General features: G+C 43.9%; 1 protein-coding gene across 2 annotated transcripts in view; it reads left to right on the forward strand.

Moving 5' to 3' along the window:
• Positions 1–17,220, forward strand: part of CENPO (centromere protein O) — a 74,443-nt gene that overhangs the window by 7,572 nt on the left and 49,651 nt on the right. The window contains exons 2-4 of one of the 2 annotated variants that reach the window (XM_033939295.1): positions 1,748–1,905; positions 3,539–3,603; positions 11,400–11,569. In XM_033939295.1, the coding sequence (XP_033795186.1) occupies positions 3,564–3,603; positions 11,400–11,569 (210 nt within the window). In that variant the 5' untranslated portion in view covers positions 1,748–1,905; positions 3,539–3,563. The remainder of the gene's footprint in view (positions 1–1,747; positions 1,906–3,538; positions 3,604–11,399; positions 11,570–17,220) is intronic. The other variant, XM_033939296.1, reaches the window with a different exon arrangement.

A 17,220-nucleotide genomic window follows, 5' to 3' on the forward strand; every position in this document is an offset into this window, starting at 1 on the left:
TGTTTGACTATCGGCTTTCCCCTTCTTCCTAGTTTAAAAACTTCTCAACTTCTCTCTTGATGTTGCTTTCAAGTAGCTTTGTTCCGTCTCTGCCGAGGTAGAGTCCATCCTTCCTGTATAGCTTGCTCTTCCCCCAGAACGTCGTCCAGTTGTGCACGAAATAGAATCCTTCTTCCTCACACCAGCGCCGCATCCACGTATTGACTGCTTGCAGCTCCATCTGCCTCTTCTCATCAGCCTTGGGTACCAGCAGGATCTCCAAGAATGCTATCCTTTGCGTTCTGGTCTTCAACTTCCTTCCTAGCATCCTGAACTGGTCCTTCAGTACTTCCCTGTTGTAGTTCCTGTTGCTCACGTTGTTCGTCCCCACATGGATCACCACCGCCGTATCTTCTTCTTCCACACTGTCGATGCGGCTCACTATGTCTTCTACCTTGGCTCCCGGTGGGCAGGTCACCAGCCGATCCAGTCTTCCTCCCGCTATGTGGCTGTCGACTCGTCTGATGATGGAGTCCCCCATGACGATTGCTGTCCTCTCTATCTTCTCTTGATTCTCCAGCCACAGGTCCGTATCCCTGGTATATGTCCATCTCTCCAGCCACAGGTCTGTGTCCTTTGTTCTTGCTGCTATGTCACCCATTTCTTTGTGGTGGTTGTCCGTCGGGTGGTCCACACTCTCTGTAGGTGTATTTCGGCAGTTCCACTGTTGCTGGTGATTTTCCATGGCCTCCCTGTATGCCTCCTCTATGAACTTCTCCAGCTCTCAGACTTCTTCCTTGATGGTGTCCTCTGTCTTGTTCTCTGCTTCCTCTGTCTTGATATTCTGTGTATCTCTGTCTCCCTCCTCCACTGCTTAAAGTGCCTCCAGTTCCAGTATTCTACCCTCCAGGAGTCTGACTTGTTTCTTCAGGCTCTCCAGTTCTCCGCATCGAGCGCATACGTAAGACTGCCTCCCAGAGGGGAGGTAGTCATACATATGGCAGACGGTGCAGAAAACTGGGTAGCTCGGTCGGTATGACCTCAAGGGTATGGAGAATAATCTATAACACATTGGGGGAATGTTTGAGCTCCATATATGTTTCTGATTGGTATGATTATTTTGATGTTTTGATTGTTCAATTAAAAAGTTAATCATGTTTGTTATTCTTTCAGAGCAGAACAGATTTGTAGTTTAGGGAATTTCCCCATACCCCTCCTTATGTGTTTCTATATACTGTCTGGCTACTGCCTGCTTTGGTACAAACTGAAGGGGGCAGAAGAGTCCTCTAGAGAAGGAGGAGGAGTTGAAAACCTGGAGTGGCTCGTGAGCATGGGGAGAATACCCTACTTTCCAGAATGACACATCTATCTACTAGATCAGTGGTTCCCAAACCTGTCCTGGGGGACCCCCAGCCAGTCAGGTTTTCAAGATATCCCTAATGAATATGCATGAGAGAGATTTGCATATAATGGAAGTGACAGGTATGCAAATCTCTCTCATGCATATTCATTAGGGATATCTTGAAAACCTGACTGGCTGGGGGTCCCCCTGGACAGGTTTGGGAACCACTGTACTAGATATTAGCAAAGTAAGAACCTAATATCTTTTTAATGTAATTTGTGTTGTTTTTGCTGATTCCCAGGCAAGACTTTTGAAACCTAATATGGTGATAAAAACCTAAGTCACCATCAAAGCTATCTGATGAGTCTGAATTACCATTTATATATGGCTTTATTTCGTCTTAAAAATATGCCTTTTATTTTGCAGTATATGCCTGTTAGAGGAGAAAAACCTTCTTAACTTTCCAGCACCGTTATTTTGGTAACCTACTATACTGTGGAAAATCTGCCATTGACTTACGAGTTAAAATATTGTCTGCAACTGAACAGTGGAAATGGAAGAAGCAGCTGCTTACTTGAGAGAGGGTATGTGTAGATATGAGACCCTAATAAACGTTGCTAAATAACCTATTAGGGTGGTCCAAAAACTCAGGTACATGGGACATGACCTCCAGAAGTCTATTTTTGTTCTCTCTGTCCACTGTGTTTTGTGCCAAATTATAAGCCTTTTGGTGAAGTTGCTCAATGATTTGAATATAAATGTATATTTTAATACTTAAGTAAAAGTATAAAGAAGTATGCATTAAAAAAGATTACTATAGTGAAAGTATTTGGCTATTAAAATTTGAGTAAAAGTACCAAAAGTGCAATGAATGCAAATACTGTGAACATTTTTATCCCAAAAACTTTATTGGTCTACAGCTCAATCTACTAAGAACATAAGAATGGCCTTACTGGGTCAGACCTAATGACCATCAAGCCCAGTAGCCCGATCTCACAGTGACCAATCCAGGTCACTAGTACCTGGCCAAAATCCAAGGAGTAGCAATATTCCATGCTACCGATACAGGGCAAGCAGTGGCTTCCCCCATGTCTTTCTCAATAATAGACTGGACTTTTCCTCCAGGAACTTGTCCAAACCTTTCTTAAAAGCAGCTACGCTATCTGCTCTTACCACATCCTCCGGCAACGCGTTCCAGAGCTTAACTATTATCTGAGTGAAAAAAAAATTCCTCCTATTGGTTTTAAAAGTATTTCCCTGTAATTTTATCGAGTGTCCTCTAGTCTTTTGTAATTTTTGACAGAGTGAAAAATCGATCCGCTTGTACTCGTTCTACTTCACTAAGGATTTTGTAAATAAAATTTTGAAAATGACTTATCAGTTATGGGGTACATGGGGTGGGGGAGCAGAGGTCAGAGTGAAAGAGGCTAGATCCACACTGGGGGAGGGGGGATTTCAAGTCGAGAGCAGAAGGCCTTGGCTCGGCAGAAATGTGGGAGATAACCTGGGCTTTGGGAAACTTGGAAGGTCTGTGCTGAATTCTTCACAGTTGCACAGAATTCCCGCCAAAAATAAATACAGAAAGTACTTAATTTCTTCTTCCTCTTCTGTGTGGTGCTGGCTGGCAGAGCCTGCTAAGGACAGACAACGTGGCAGCAGTGATTTTAGAGGTGCACGACTATGCTTTCCTCTGCTCCCTTCCCCACTAAAATCTTACCTCCCTCTGCATCCCTACAGCTTTACAAAGTTTTTAGAAATCTCCAAAAATTGAGAGACAATTACATCCAAATGTACATACAGCACATTTTAACAGGCTGGCTTCTTAGCCCTATTGAATCCAACACAAAAGAATAACATTCATAGAACTACTACTAATCATCTCTATAGTGCTGCTAGACATACACAGTGCTGGGATGAAAGGTCTCTGAAGAACAAGCTCTTCTAATACAGGTACAAAAAATACAATCCACAGATTTGACAAGGGTAGATCCATTATGCAGTAATAAATCATAAGTATGGGCAAACTCAACTGGAAGTTTATGTATAGCAATTTTAAACTAAAAAGAGTTGTCCTTTTTGTTATGTTTTAATTCATATTGTGTGCATATCATAGACTTTCAATGATTTTATTATTGCTGCGTGCATTGTCAGATCTGATCGCACTTTGTCCATCATGTGTTGCTTTCCCCATGACTGATCACTGCCATCCTGCTTCAGGTAGTTTGCTTTCTGAAGCAAGAGAATGATGGCTGGAAGTTCTTGTGTTCTGTGCCTCATACCTCGTAAGTAGCAGAATGTTCTGCTTGCACATGTGAATTGTATATCAAAATATAATCCAAAGCAGTAATTGCTTAGCAACATGAATCGGAAAGGAGGCATTTTTTTTTTTTTTTTTGCTAGAGGATAATTGCTGAGATATCTATTGCATTAAACTCGATCTTTTTTAAAGTCCATTAACAAGAAATTCAGAAATATATTCCTCTGAAAGTGTAATCCGAAACATGGCTGCATCAAGCTTTCTTGAATAAGTGACTATTAGCATACTGCTTTGGAATTTTTGTGTTAATTTTTAAGTCTTGCTTCAAGGGTAACTAACTCAGTGGAGGAAATACTGAGCTAGTTACAGCTTTAAATGACTTCAGATTTTTGAGACATTTCCCACCCTTGAAGCATTACTTGGAGTATAAGTTTTTTGGTTCCCTGATACAGGATTGAAATGGGCCACGTCAGAACCTGACATTTAAGATAAATTCTGTTTTTCTGAAGAATCTTTGAACGATTATTACATGCTAAAGTTTTAACCTGTGGGCACACAGCTAAATGAAGACCTTCAAAATATCAACTAACAATATTTTGAAGATGCGATGATTGGGTGGTTCGCCCCTTGTTTTCACCTCCATGTCTCTGAGCACATTTTCATTATAAGTTGATATTATTTTCATGAACTATTTCTTATGATTTTGAAGTGATTCTGTATTTGGTATATCTCAGGAAAATTGTCATCTATTTCCATAGCATAGTCCTCTTCAGTGAGCCCTTCCCCTTCATCTGAGAAAGCGTTCAAAGGATCCCCTGGGACAGCATCTAACTGAGCCAACTCCCAATGCCCTTTTCTCCTAGCTATGCCCTGCTTTGAGATTAGGCTTCTCTCAGCTTTGCTACCTTTCTGTAGATAGCTTCCCCTCTGTGCAGGCACTTGAGCTTGGCATCTCCTCTGGAAGTCTGTGCTTTTCATGAACTTCAAAGTTCCTGGCTGCTTCTGCCTGCTCCCAGTTGTGTTCCCTCACACTGTCTTCCTAAGCAACCAAAGGCTTTGCTCTCTGTGTCTCAGCCTCACCCCCCTCCTTTAACCCTTTCTGTGCCAGCTTGCTTTACATGCTGACCAGGCTGAGTGCTAGTACCTTATTTATAAAAGGAATCATAGGGGCAAATGTGCTAAGCAGAATGTGAAGCCTTTTAAGGTTTCACGCAAAATAGTTAAGCTCTGGAACGCATTGGAAACCATTATAAAAAATAAAATTGTGGAACACATAGACAAACATGATTTAATAAGCCATAGTCATTATGGATTCAGCCAAAGAAGATCTTGCCTCACCAATTTGCTTGACTTCTAGGTGAGCCGGTTGATGTAGTATATCTTGATTTTCAGAAAGCTTTTGACAAAGTTCCTCATGAGAGGCTCCTGGGAAAATTAAAGAGTCATGGGATAGGTGGCAAAGTTCAGTTGTGAATTAGGAGTTGGTTATTGGATAGAAAATAGAGAGGGTTAAATGGTCATTTTTATCTATGGAAGAGAGTAAACAGTGGAGGGCCGCAGGGATCTGTACTGGGACCAGTACCGCTATTTAACTTATTTATAAATGATCTGGAAATTGGAATGATGAGTGAGGTGATTCAACAGTTTAGTGCCATCTGCAAATTTAAAGTTGTTAAAAATTGCAGGCAGACCTTAGGAAATTGGAAGTGGCAGATGAAATTTAATGTGGACAAATGCAAAGTGATGCACATTGGGAAGAATAACCCAAATCACAGTTAGTGGATGCTGGGGTCCACCTTGGGGGTTAGCGCCCAAGAAAAGGATCTGGATGTCATTGTAGACAATACAATGAAACCTTCCACCCAGTGAGTAGCGGCAGCCAAAAAAGCAAGCATGATGCTAGGAATTATTTAAAAAAGGGATGGTTAACAAGACTTAAGAATGTTATAATGCCTCTGTATCGCTCCATGGTGTGACCTCACCTGGAGTATTGTGTTCATTTCTAGTCTCCTTATCTCAAGAAAGATATAGCAGCACTAGAAAAGGTTCAAAGAAGAACGACCAAGATGATAAAGGAGATGGAACTCCTCTCATATGAGGAAAGACTAAAAAGATTAGGGCTCTTCAGCTTGGAAAAGAGACGGCTGAGGGGAGATATGATTGAAATCTATAGAATCCTAAGTGGAGTAGAACGGGTGCAAGTGGATCTATCATTTTAACTCAATTGAAAAGTACAAAGATTAGGGGACACTATGAATTTACAGGAAAATATTTTTTAAACCAATAGGAGGAAATTTTTTTTTTCACTCAGAATAGTTAAGCTCTGGAACGCATTGTCAGAGGTTGTGGTAAGAGCAGATAGCGTAGCTGGTTTTAAGAAAGGTTTGGCAATTTCCTGGAGGAAATGTCCATAGTCTGTTGTTGAGAAAGACATGGGGGAAGCAAAACCATCTTCATAAGGGCGATTCTAGTAGACAGAGAGAGGGGCAATTCACCCCATCGGGTACAGTAATCCTACAAAGTGGTCAGCTGATCAGAGATGTTACGGCGATAAACAATAGGCCAGTCTGCACTAAGGAAAATCCCCAAATATTATAGCTCCCCACTAGCCCAACGAAATGGGAAAGCGGGATCAGAGCGCGAGACACAGGGGGAGGAGATTTACTAAAATTGATACATAATCTCTGATTTACTAAAATTGATACATAATCCCGAGAATGCACCGAATGTCCCAATAAGTGTAGTCAGGCAGGGGATCCAGTCCCGGGCCCTGCTCATGAACAGCAGCATATCATCTGCGAAGAGAGTAATTTTGCATTCCTCGTCACCCACCCGAATGCCCAAAATGTCTGGCCAGGTCCGGATTTTAAGAGCGAGAGGCTCCAAAGAGAGAATGAATAAAAGTGGGGATAAAGGGCAACCCTGTCTCGTGCCCCTATACAACGAGAAAGAAGCAGTTTGACACTTGTTGATAAGTAGCTGGGCTGTGGGGGACGTATAAAGATGAGTGATCCACTGATGGAAGGTCCCTGAGATACCAAATTGTTGAACTACCCAAAAGAGATAAGGCCAAGTCACCTTGTCAAAGGCCTTTTCTGCATCCAGGCTAGCTAGAAGATCATCACTTACTCGGCCCCCTGCCCTCCTTCAGGGTCACCAATGCCCGTAGGATATTAGATGATGCAAAACGACCTGGTTAAAAGCCTACCTGATCTGCATGGACCAGGGAAGGAATCACCCGGGCCAGCCTGCTCCCTAGAATCGCTGTAAGAAGCTTCATGTCTTGGTTCAGTAAAGAAATAGGACGGTAGGAGCCCACCAACTCTGGATCCTTTCCCGGCTTTGGTAAGACCAACACGTGAGCGTCATTCTGTGCAGGGAGGACGCGACCGGAGCACTGCATGTCCGCGTACAGGGCTACCAGAGCGGGGCCTATCTGAGGTTTCAGAATTTTATAAAACTTAGGCCCCATCCCATCCGGTCTGGGGGCCTTCACCAGCTTCAGCTTCCCCACTACAGTATGAATCTCGTCACATGAGATGGGTGCATTTAGCATACATAACTGAGGGGCCGATACCTGAGGTAAGGCAAGGTCATGAAAGAAGGAGTCACAGGCTTCCAGATCATATGGGCCCAGTCCATAAAGGTCCTGGTAGAAACGAACAAATTGGTCTTGTATCTCTGTCTCGTCCGTGTGGACAGTGTGATCACTCGCCTGGATACGAGAAATGCGAGTGGCCTTACGAAACGGCCTCACGAAATTAGCCACTAATTTGCCCGCCTTATTGCCCCACTGATACAACCTAAACTTGTAGACATCAATATGAGACATAGCAAGCTCAGTGAAAATAACATCTATTTGTTTACGCAGGCTCAGGTATTGTGCATGAGTAACCTCCGAGGGCTACGCATGTAGGGCAGTCCTACACAGATGCAACTGCCGAGTGAGAGACACCAAGGCCGCGTCACGTTGTCGGCGCTGCTTTACTGTATAAGCAATGATCTGCCCCCGTAGAAAGGCTTTAGCAGCTTCCCAAAAAATGGTATCCGAGACCTCCCCTCCTGCATTGGTCTGGTAATAAAAATCCCATTCCGCCGTGAGGTATTCATGAAAAGTTTTATCCAAGTAGAGTGTGGGATTAAGACGCCAGATTCGATCATGAACAGGCCCCCCTGACAGTGCATAGTGAGGGAAACGGCAGTGTGGTCAATGAAGGGGACATCAAGGATATGTGTGCGCACCACCCGTCTAATGGACTGTGACGGCAGCAGAATGTAATCTGATCTAGAATGAGTATGATGCATCCCAGAAAAGAATGTAAAATCTACTTCCCCTGGATGATAAGCCCTCCAAACATCAATCAGGTCAAACTTGCTCATCAGAAAGTTCACGCCAATTTGTTCGTTATCTCCCCCCCCCACCCCCCGCACCACCCTGGGAGGTTTACAGTCTATCATAGGGTCACTAGTAATGTTAAAATCCCCTGCCAGAATGGGTTCATAATTGGGCAGAGCCAACAGATGTGCCAACACTGTGGAAAAGAATGAATGAGCGTATACATTTGGGCCATATATATTGCACAAGATCACCAGTCGATCCTGGAGGGTGCTAGCCCAGAGGACGAAACGGCCCTGAGGGTCCACAATAGTTTTGTGTTGGACCGCCACTACTGCCTTGTGGATAAAAATAGCCACACCCCTCTGCCTAGAATTGTAGGAAGAGTAAACAGCCTCCCCCACCCAATCCCTCACCAATTTGGAGTGTTCGCTAGAAGTAAGGTGCATCTCCTGCAAAAAAGCTACTGATACCTTCTCTCTTCAGAAGAGACAGCACCTTTTTACGTTTGATGGGAGAGTGAAGACCATCCACATTAAGAGTGATATAAGTCAGGTCAGCTGTATCCATGAGAACTGCAAAGCTGAAATAAGAAAGTAAACAGTGTATAAACTTCCCAAGAGGCCTCCCAGCTAAGCCCCCAGAGAAAGAAAGAAGAGAAGAAAAAAGACTACCTATCCCCTCTCCCCCCACCCCCCTCAAAAATCATCTCATTCACCAAACCCTCCACTCAGAACCCACCACACAGACAGACAGACAGCCCAACCCCCGACCAAACCAGGTCCCTCCCCTCCTCCCACATCTCCCAGCACACCACTTTCCCGCAACCAGAAAGGAGATACCCCCCACCCAGCATCCTACCCACTCCAAAAGCCACCCGATAAAAAACATCTCCAATGAGCCTGACTCCCCTCCCCCCTTGATAAAAGATAAAGAAATAGGATAGGAACCCCTGCAGCCAGCAAAAACAAGAAACAGTAACATAAGCCTGCAGGAGAATAGAAGAGAACACAAGCCCCCAAAGATGCCAAAATCCCAACAAGGCCCTATGCATGCATACCCCTATGCCCATCAACTCCCAACAAGCCCAGAACAGTCATACTCTGCCCCACACAGGGAGCATAAAGAAAGTCCAGCAAAGTATTCCCGGCCCTGCGCCATCCAGCTGATCAGTCCCAGTCAAAGATGTGAGGCAGGGGCCCAGGATAATCGGACATCCGCTCCCACAAGCTGAAATAGGTCCCCAGAAAGCAGGCAATTGGGCACCCTCAAGGGCAGCTCAGAACAAAAACAAGGGTATCTCCCTCATGTCCCACATCAGGGCCCCTCCACCACTGCTGGGATCACCACTGGAGACAGTAGAGCAAGGTGAAGAGTAGTTTGAAGGGCACCAGAGCTCGGGGTAAATCAACAGGCAGACCAACTCCGACCGATTCAGCAGTGTCCCCGTTGCCCCCCACGGATCTGGAACTAAGCAGCCCCCTCTCATCTCAGGCTTTCCGTGTAGGAGCGAAGGTCCGCCAGGGTGTCACAGAAGCGCGAGCCAGAGGAGGCCTGGATACGGACCCGTGCAGGAAACAGCACCGTAAATTGGATACCCCGGTTCTTTAGCTCTGCGCAGTAGGGTGCCAAAGTGCAGCGGCCGGCGCCCACCGCCGGGGAGTAGTCGTTAAATAGCAGTAGCAGAATACCTTTATATGCCAGCTCTCCGGTAGGCAACTAGGATCCGATCTTTGATCGCTGCATTGAGATAGCGAGCGATCACTGGGCGAGGGCAGGCGTCCCCTTGCCGCGGACTCCCGATCCGATGGACCCGCTCCACCACCGCTCTAGCTCCGGCCATATCCAGGCCCATCTGCATTGGCAGCCACTGTTCCACAAAGCCCCACAGGTCAGTGTCTTTCAAATGCTCCGGCAGCCCGAGGACCCGCAAATTGTTTCGCCGACCGTGATTCTCCTGGTTCTCTACACGGGCCCGGAGCGCGGAGCATTGTGTTTCCAATTCACGCAGACGCTCACCATTCTGACCGTCCTGATCCTCCTGGGCTGAGACTCTGCCCTCCAGCTCTGTAATCCGGGACCTGGGACGCTCCATGCAGTCCTTGAGTTCCTCCACAGTAGTTTGGAATTTGGTGAGCTTGTCATCTGTTAGTGCGGAGAGATGTTTCGTAAGTTCCCGCAAAGTTTCTTCCTGCAGGGCGACTGTGGTACGCGGCAGAGTCTCCCCTGACGCCATTTTGGGAGACAGCGTGGTTTGCTTTAGTTTGATCGGCCACAGGGCCTTAGCGGGCATAACACCGTGCAAACTCAGTCCACCTGCTTGTACTCACTCCCGCCAGCACTGTTGAGTAAGCGGCACAGAATGCGCTGCAAAAGAGGCAGAAATTAGCGCTGCATCAAGGGTAGAAGTGCATTAAAGAACAGGGGAAGGTCGGAGCTCAGGCAGAGAGCCACCGCTCAGCAGCGCGTCATCACGTGACCCTCCCATTAATCTTCTTTCTATTAGAAAGGCATACGAGTCTTGAAGGTCCGCCCTGTCGAATTTCAGTTTAGTCTGCTTACTGTCTCAGACATGTATATATTTCAAGATGCTTGTCTTGCTCCTGTCAAGAATGTCCGAAGAGTGTTGAGATACCTCTCTATTGCAAAAATGTACATGAGACTATGAGAACTGCATTATTTATTTATTTCAATTTTCAATACCGTTCTCTCAAGGGAGCTCAAAATGGTTTACATTAATTTATTCATGTACTCAAGCACTTTTCCCTGTCTGTCCCAGTGGGCTCACAATCTATTTAATGTATCTAGTGCTGGCTGCACTCAGCTTGGTGGCTTGTTTGGTTCCACTTTGTTTAATGTTATGTTTCTATTGGTATTGGTTTAATTGTAATCGTTTCAGAGCACAGAAGACTAGGCTTTGTTGGGGAGTTCCTCATGTCCCTCCTCTTTATTTCTCCTCTTATAGTGGTTATCAACTGCTTTGGTATAAACTGAGGAGGAACAGCACAGCCCAGTAATGCAGGAGGTGAAGCTGAAAAATGTAGATGACGCCTTCTACACAAACTCATGAGTAGCAGTGAATAGCCCACTTTCAGAACTCTTTTGCCTTTCTGTTAGAAAGAAGATTATTGAGGTAAGAGCCTAATCTTCAGGCTTCTGAAAATTCTGTGCAAAATCAGATAAATCCTGCATAGATTTAATTGTGCAGGATTGCATGAAAAGAGGCAGTTAAATCGCAGATTAGGTCTTGCCATAAGAACATAAGTTGACAAATTGTTTGTGCAGTATTTTAGTGGATGGAGCAACTTTAAATCAGCAGCAGGATTTGCTCAAGTGGAAATTTTCTTCTTTAGACAATTACAACTTAAAAACAAATGCTGGTAAGTGGTGGTTTTCCCTGGTGCTGTCTAGAGAATCTAAAAGTACTTGAAAATGCAACTGAATTGAGAACTGTTTTGATTTTGTTTGTTTTTGCTCTAAATTAGGGGTGCTAGGGCATTTGGAAAAGCTGGAGGCATATTCCCATAAACTTACACTGAAACAAGAGGAGATAAAAAAGAAGCAGGAGAAACTGGCGAAGATGACAGCCATGATTCAGAGACTGAAGGATAAGAGGGATAGACTGAAGACCAAAATGGCATTACAGGGTGGCATGGTAAGAACATATATATGATCCCGTGAGGCAGAAGAAATATGTGGCTCCATTTACTTATTAATATAGTAGTTTTCTTCAGCAGTCAGAACTAGTCTCTTGGTCTATGGCACCATAAGCTTTCATTTGCTACATTGGTGCTGTTTCCCTTATTTCATGTCCCTTTCCACCTCACAGCCCAATTCCTCACAGCTCATTTATTTCAGTGACAGCCAGGAACCAGGCACCAGTGCTGCTTTAAGAATCCTGTATTCATGAGCCCTAATTTTGGTCACTAGGTTCCCTTTCCCCAGAGGTTATGAACATTACTGCCATAGCATCCTCAGGCAGTCGAGGAATAACAGTAATAGTTATTCACCAAACACCAACAGCTCTATACATTTTACAATTTAAAAATACAAATAAAGTGAATAAATAAGTATTATTCACCTATATTTACCAAAGATTAACATGGTTTGGCTTTTCTCCAAGCGAGCCTTGACAAGGGCCTCATCGTGACTTCACTTCAGTCGCTGGGCTCTCTTGTTTCAGAGCTTGAGAACGTAGACCTACGCTAGCACCTCATCCAGACATTGCCAGATTTCTGAAAGGTGCTCTCTGCTTTAGACCACAAATCAAGCCTCTGTTCCCTTCATGGGTCCTTAACATGGTTCTCAAAGGCCTCAGCAAAGCTTTTGGATTTGTTTGCTAAAGGCGGTTTTTCTGGTAGCAGTTCACATGTTATAGTGCATTTTGGTAACAGTGACTTCAGTGTGGTGAGTCTCGGAGCTCCAGGCTGTTTCTTGATGAAAGCCTTCCTTTGAATTTCCAAGACTAGAATTTCCCTACACACTGTTCCTTCTTTTCTGCCGAAGGTGGTTTCGGCATTTCATATTAATTGGGAGGTCTGTTCGCCTGTATTTCAACTTACAGGCTCTAGGAAACAGGACCACATTTTGAAGAAGTTAGACGTGGGAAGAGTTCGTCTTCGCTATCAGAAGGTCACCAATGAGTTTAGGCGCTCTGGCCATCTATTTATGTTGACTCATTCATCTTAGCGTGGTGCGCCTACTTCCAAGGCCACAAGCTCCAGATGGCTCCATAAGGCTATTTTGTCAGTCTGTGTTATCTGTAGGAAACAGTCCCCTGTTTCTGTTAAGGTGCATTCGACTAGAAGTGTAGCTACATTGTGGGCTGAAGCTAGGGCAGTCTCTCCAGAGGAAATTTGTAGAGCGGCAACTTGGTCCACTCTACACACATTTGCAAAGTTTTACAGGGTAGACGTTGCAGCAAGAGAGGACTCTGCTTTTGGTTCCTCCATGTTCTGGGCCAGCACGGTCAGCTTGCCCTAGATTCCTGGGACTGCTTTTGTAAGTTCCGCTTGTCTAGAATGACACACCTATTGCACTGGAAATAGAGATTATGTCTAGAGAATGACACGGGGACAGGAGGAACTCAATTTCCCCTTCCCATCCCCACAAGTTTTGTCGCTGTTCTTGCCCCTGCCCCATTCCTGTAAGCATTATAGAAATAATTAATAGTAGTACACTCCTCCCTCCGAATCCGCGGTTTCAGTATCTGCGGATTCAGTTATTTGCAATTTTTTTTTTTTTTTAAAGTGATTTTAATATTTTGGGGCTATTTTTAAGCCCTCTGATACTTCCTGAAACCTTACCTGAAACCTCTGCCTTATCCGCTCAAGCCTTGAACACTTATGATTTTAAAGTGTTTGAGGCTTATGCAGATGAGGACAGAGCTTGTAGGAATGGGAGAGGAAAAGAACTCGCCGGGATGGGACGGGAAAATAAGTTCCTGTGGGTATGGGGAAAAATTTGTCCCCGTGTCATTCTCTAATTATACTACTACACTTCTCCCTCAATATTCGCGGGGATTAGGGGCAGAGCCAGCCCACCAATATTAAAAAACCACAAATAATATTCGGGCCGGTTCTGACCCACCCCCTGCCTTTCCCTGGAATCCCGGACCTTACCTTAAGCCTTCTGAGACTCACCAGCACCATACTCATAGGAAATGGCTGCCATGAGCTCCTGTAGTCTCTCGAGACTACGACGGGAGCTCACGGCAGCCATTTCCTATGAGTGATCTGCACGGGGCAGGAGCATAGGAAGATCGCTCCTGCCCTGAAAGCCTGCTAGACCACCAGGTAAGGTTTCAGGAAGTATCAGAGGGCTTAAAAATAGCCCCAAAATATTAAAATCACTTTAAAAAAAAAAAAATTGCAAATAACTAAATCCGCGGATACTGAAACCGCGGATTCGGAGGGAGGAGTGTACTACTATTAATTATTTCTATAGTGCTTCCAGACGCATGCAGCACTGCACAGAGTCACAAAGAAGAAGAAAACAGTCCCTGCTCGAAAGAGCTTACAATCTAAACAGCCAAGACAGACAGACAGGATGTCATGGATACAGTTAAGGGGAACAGTTTAATCAGCTGGCTAGGTTGGTGGACAGTGGGGAGTAAGGTCATGGATTGAAAGCTAATTATTGATTGATATCTCACTATACATTTGCATGGGTACACTATACATTGATATCTCACTATACATTTGCATGGGTATCTCAAATAAAAAGTTTCACCAATGAGAGTAACTCCTGGTTTCAAAAAAATCCTGACGTCTTTGCTTCTGTGCATCCCGGGAAACATCTGGGAATATCTGGATCTTAAAACCCCAAAATTCTTTTTGTCTGTTTTTAAAGAACATTTTCAAAATCCACATTTTATCTGGCAAAAGTGCCACCGAAGCCACTAATGTTGAAGATTTAGCCGCCTCTCTGAGGTTTCCAAAATAGTTGAAATGTTCGGAAGTACTAAATCTTGATTTTGTTGTTCTTGTGATTCCTTAATTGATAGATAATAAACTTCAGAAAAAGGAAGAATTGATTCATCAGGAACTAAAAGTATATCCAAAAAATATCTTTTCAATATCTCTCTAGGTGTAACTGAAAACGCCTTAGGGAAATGCAGGAAGTGTAAATTATTATTTTGGGAATAATTTTCTAATAATTCTGTCTTTCTCCTCAAATTAATATTATCTTTTATCAAGGTTTCCTGCATTTGATGTAACTCGCTAAAGTCTTTATTCAATTTATCAAACTGAGATTTCAAAGATCCTGTTTCAACTTTTATTACTTTCAATTCTTCTTGCTTTTTTGTTCTTTCTTCCAGACAGTGAATTTGGGGACACAAATACTTCCCCAGATTTACTACTAAATCCCATATTAAATCTAGGATTACTTCATGGAGCTTAATCAAGGAAAATTTAGGCATTTGTGTAGTTACAATCTGCTCACCACACTGAGATTCCTCCTGATTACCTCCAAAGGCATCCAACTCCCTCTCAGATACTTGCAAACTCGCAGATTCTACAGATGAAATCTCCTCCAAATAGGAAAAATCCAAACCCGCAGATGGTTTAACTTGGGCCTCCAGGTCAGGAGCAAAGACCAACTTCGTTGTGCTCTGCTCTTGCTCCAGTAAACTCGCACTCTCCAGCTGAGGGGAAAGAGCTCTCTGGTTGGGGCTCAAGGTAGTATCCAGCCCAGGGAGATCAACCAAGCCTCCACTCCATACCAGCGTGCCATGTACTTTGAAGTCTGCTGGACAGATTTTTTTGCTGATTTTATGTAGTAAATTGTCCACAGACATAACAGAAATTATCAGGATGATTAATACAACCTCATCTGTTCATAACAATTATAATATCTTAGAGAAAAACAAACAAAATATAAAAATTCACAGGTAGAAAAAGCAGCACAATCACTTTTTAGTATAAACTTTCAAATTACTGGTATAAGTGATCGATGAACTGTCCTAAAATGCAATATTGTGTTAACAGAATCAGTAACATACCGACACTTCACGGTAGTGTTATTGACAAAAATGATATAAACACAAACTGATGCATAACTTAAAAACAGGATGTAATAGACGAAATCTGTTTTCAGATTTAGAGTCAGTATGTGGCCCTTGTTAAGGTACAGGTGGCAGAACTCCAGTGGCAAAATGCTTTTTGACCAGTGGAATCAGCCCGAGGATATTGTAAAATGTTTTTTAGGTACATTTTTAATATCTCTAAAGGAGCCAGATATTGAGTCAGTGTAGGAAGATAAGTATCCTAAGATTCTTAATCTGTAGCTTTATTTTCCATTTTGAGTAACTGTCTTTAACTGCCAAAACAGCTATAGATTGCAAGGTTGTTATAGATTGTTCAGTCTTTTGCAAAAAAGTTAACACCTCAAATATCCTCTGTTGTGAAAATGTACGTAACAAGAATAGTTCCTTGGACCAGATGCTCAAGTCATATTACAATCTGCCAAATATTCTGCAATGAAACCACTTTACTTGGACTGCTGTTGGCAAAGGAGACTTAAGCTCATCATGCCATGGGGTCCAGATGTTCCTTCTTTTAAAGAAGCAAGATTATTAGCAAGACTTGTCTCGGGCAAGCTGTCTCCACTAAGAAAGGTCATACCTGGTTGAGGAGGCAGCGGTATGCTCAATGGACCTCGTTAAGAAAAAGAAAAAAGCATTTGTTTCCTACAAACAATCAGAAAGAGGAGAGGTAAAAGAAGACTATCTGGCCAGATCCAGAGCTGTCAAAATGGCAGTCAGAGAGGCCAAGCTTCGAATAGAAGAGAATCTAGCAAAGGACATTAAGAAAGGGGATAAATCTTTCTTCAAGTACATCAGTGATAGGAAAAGAAACAGAGATGGGATAGTACGCCTTAGGAAAGCAGATGGGACTTATGCAGAATCAGATTCCGATAAAGCCGAACTACTAAACGAATACTTCTGCTCAGTCTTTACCTGCGAGGCACCGGGGTCCGGTCCACAATTGCAAGCAAGGCAAATATCAGAAGACCCGTTCTGGAATTTCGAGTTTACTCCCAGCAGCGTCTACTGTGAACTATCAAGACTCAAAGTGAACAAAGCCATGAGACCGGACAATCTACACCCCAGGGTGCTTAGAGAGCTGTGTTATGTCCTGGCAGAGCCGTTATCCGTGCTCTTCAATCTTTCCTTGAGTACGGGAAGAGTCCCCTTGGACTGGAAAACAGCCAATGTTTTTTTTTTTTTTCAAGTTTTTATTAGGATTTTATATACCGCCTATCAAGGTTATCTAAGCGTTTTTTTACAATCAGGTACTCAAGCATTTTCCCTCTCTGTCCCGGTGGGCTCACAATCTATCTAACGTACCTGGGGCTATGGAGGATTAAGTGACTTGCCCAGGGTCACAAGGAGCAGCGCGGGGTTTGAACCCACAATCCCAGGGTGCTGAGGCTGTAGATCCAACCTCTGCGCCACACACTTCTCCACAAAAAGGGCTGCAGGACAGAGGCTAAGAATTACAGACCGGTGAGTCTCGCATCCATAGTGAGTAAACTCATGGAAACACTAATTAAGCATAAATTAGATACGATCCTGGACGAGAAGAATCTGCGGGATCCCCGCCAACATGGATTTACCAAGGGCAGGTCCTGCCAATCCAATCTAATTAGTTTCTTTGACTGGATAACAAGGAACCTGGATGTGGGGGAGTCCCTAGACGTCGTGTACTTGGATTTTAGTAAAGCTTTTGATAGCGTCCCACACCGCAGACTATTGAGCAAGATGAAATCAATGGGACCGGGAGAAACATTAACTGCATGGGT

Source organism: Geotrypetes seraphini, chromosome 3 (assembly GCF_902459505.1).
Source record: "Geotrypetes seraphini chromosome 3, aGeoSer1.1, whole genome shotgun sequence".
NCBI lineage: Eukaryota > Metazoa > Chordata > Amphibia > Gymnophiona > Dermophiidae > Geotrypetes > Geotrypetes seraphini.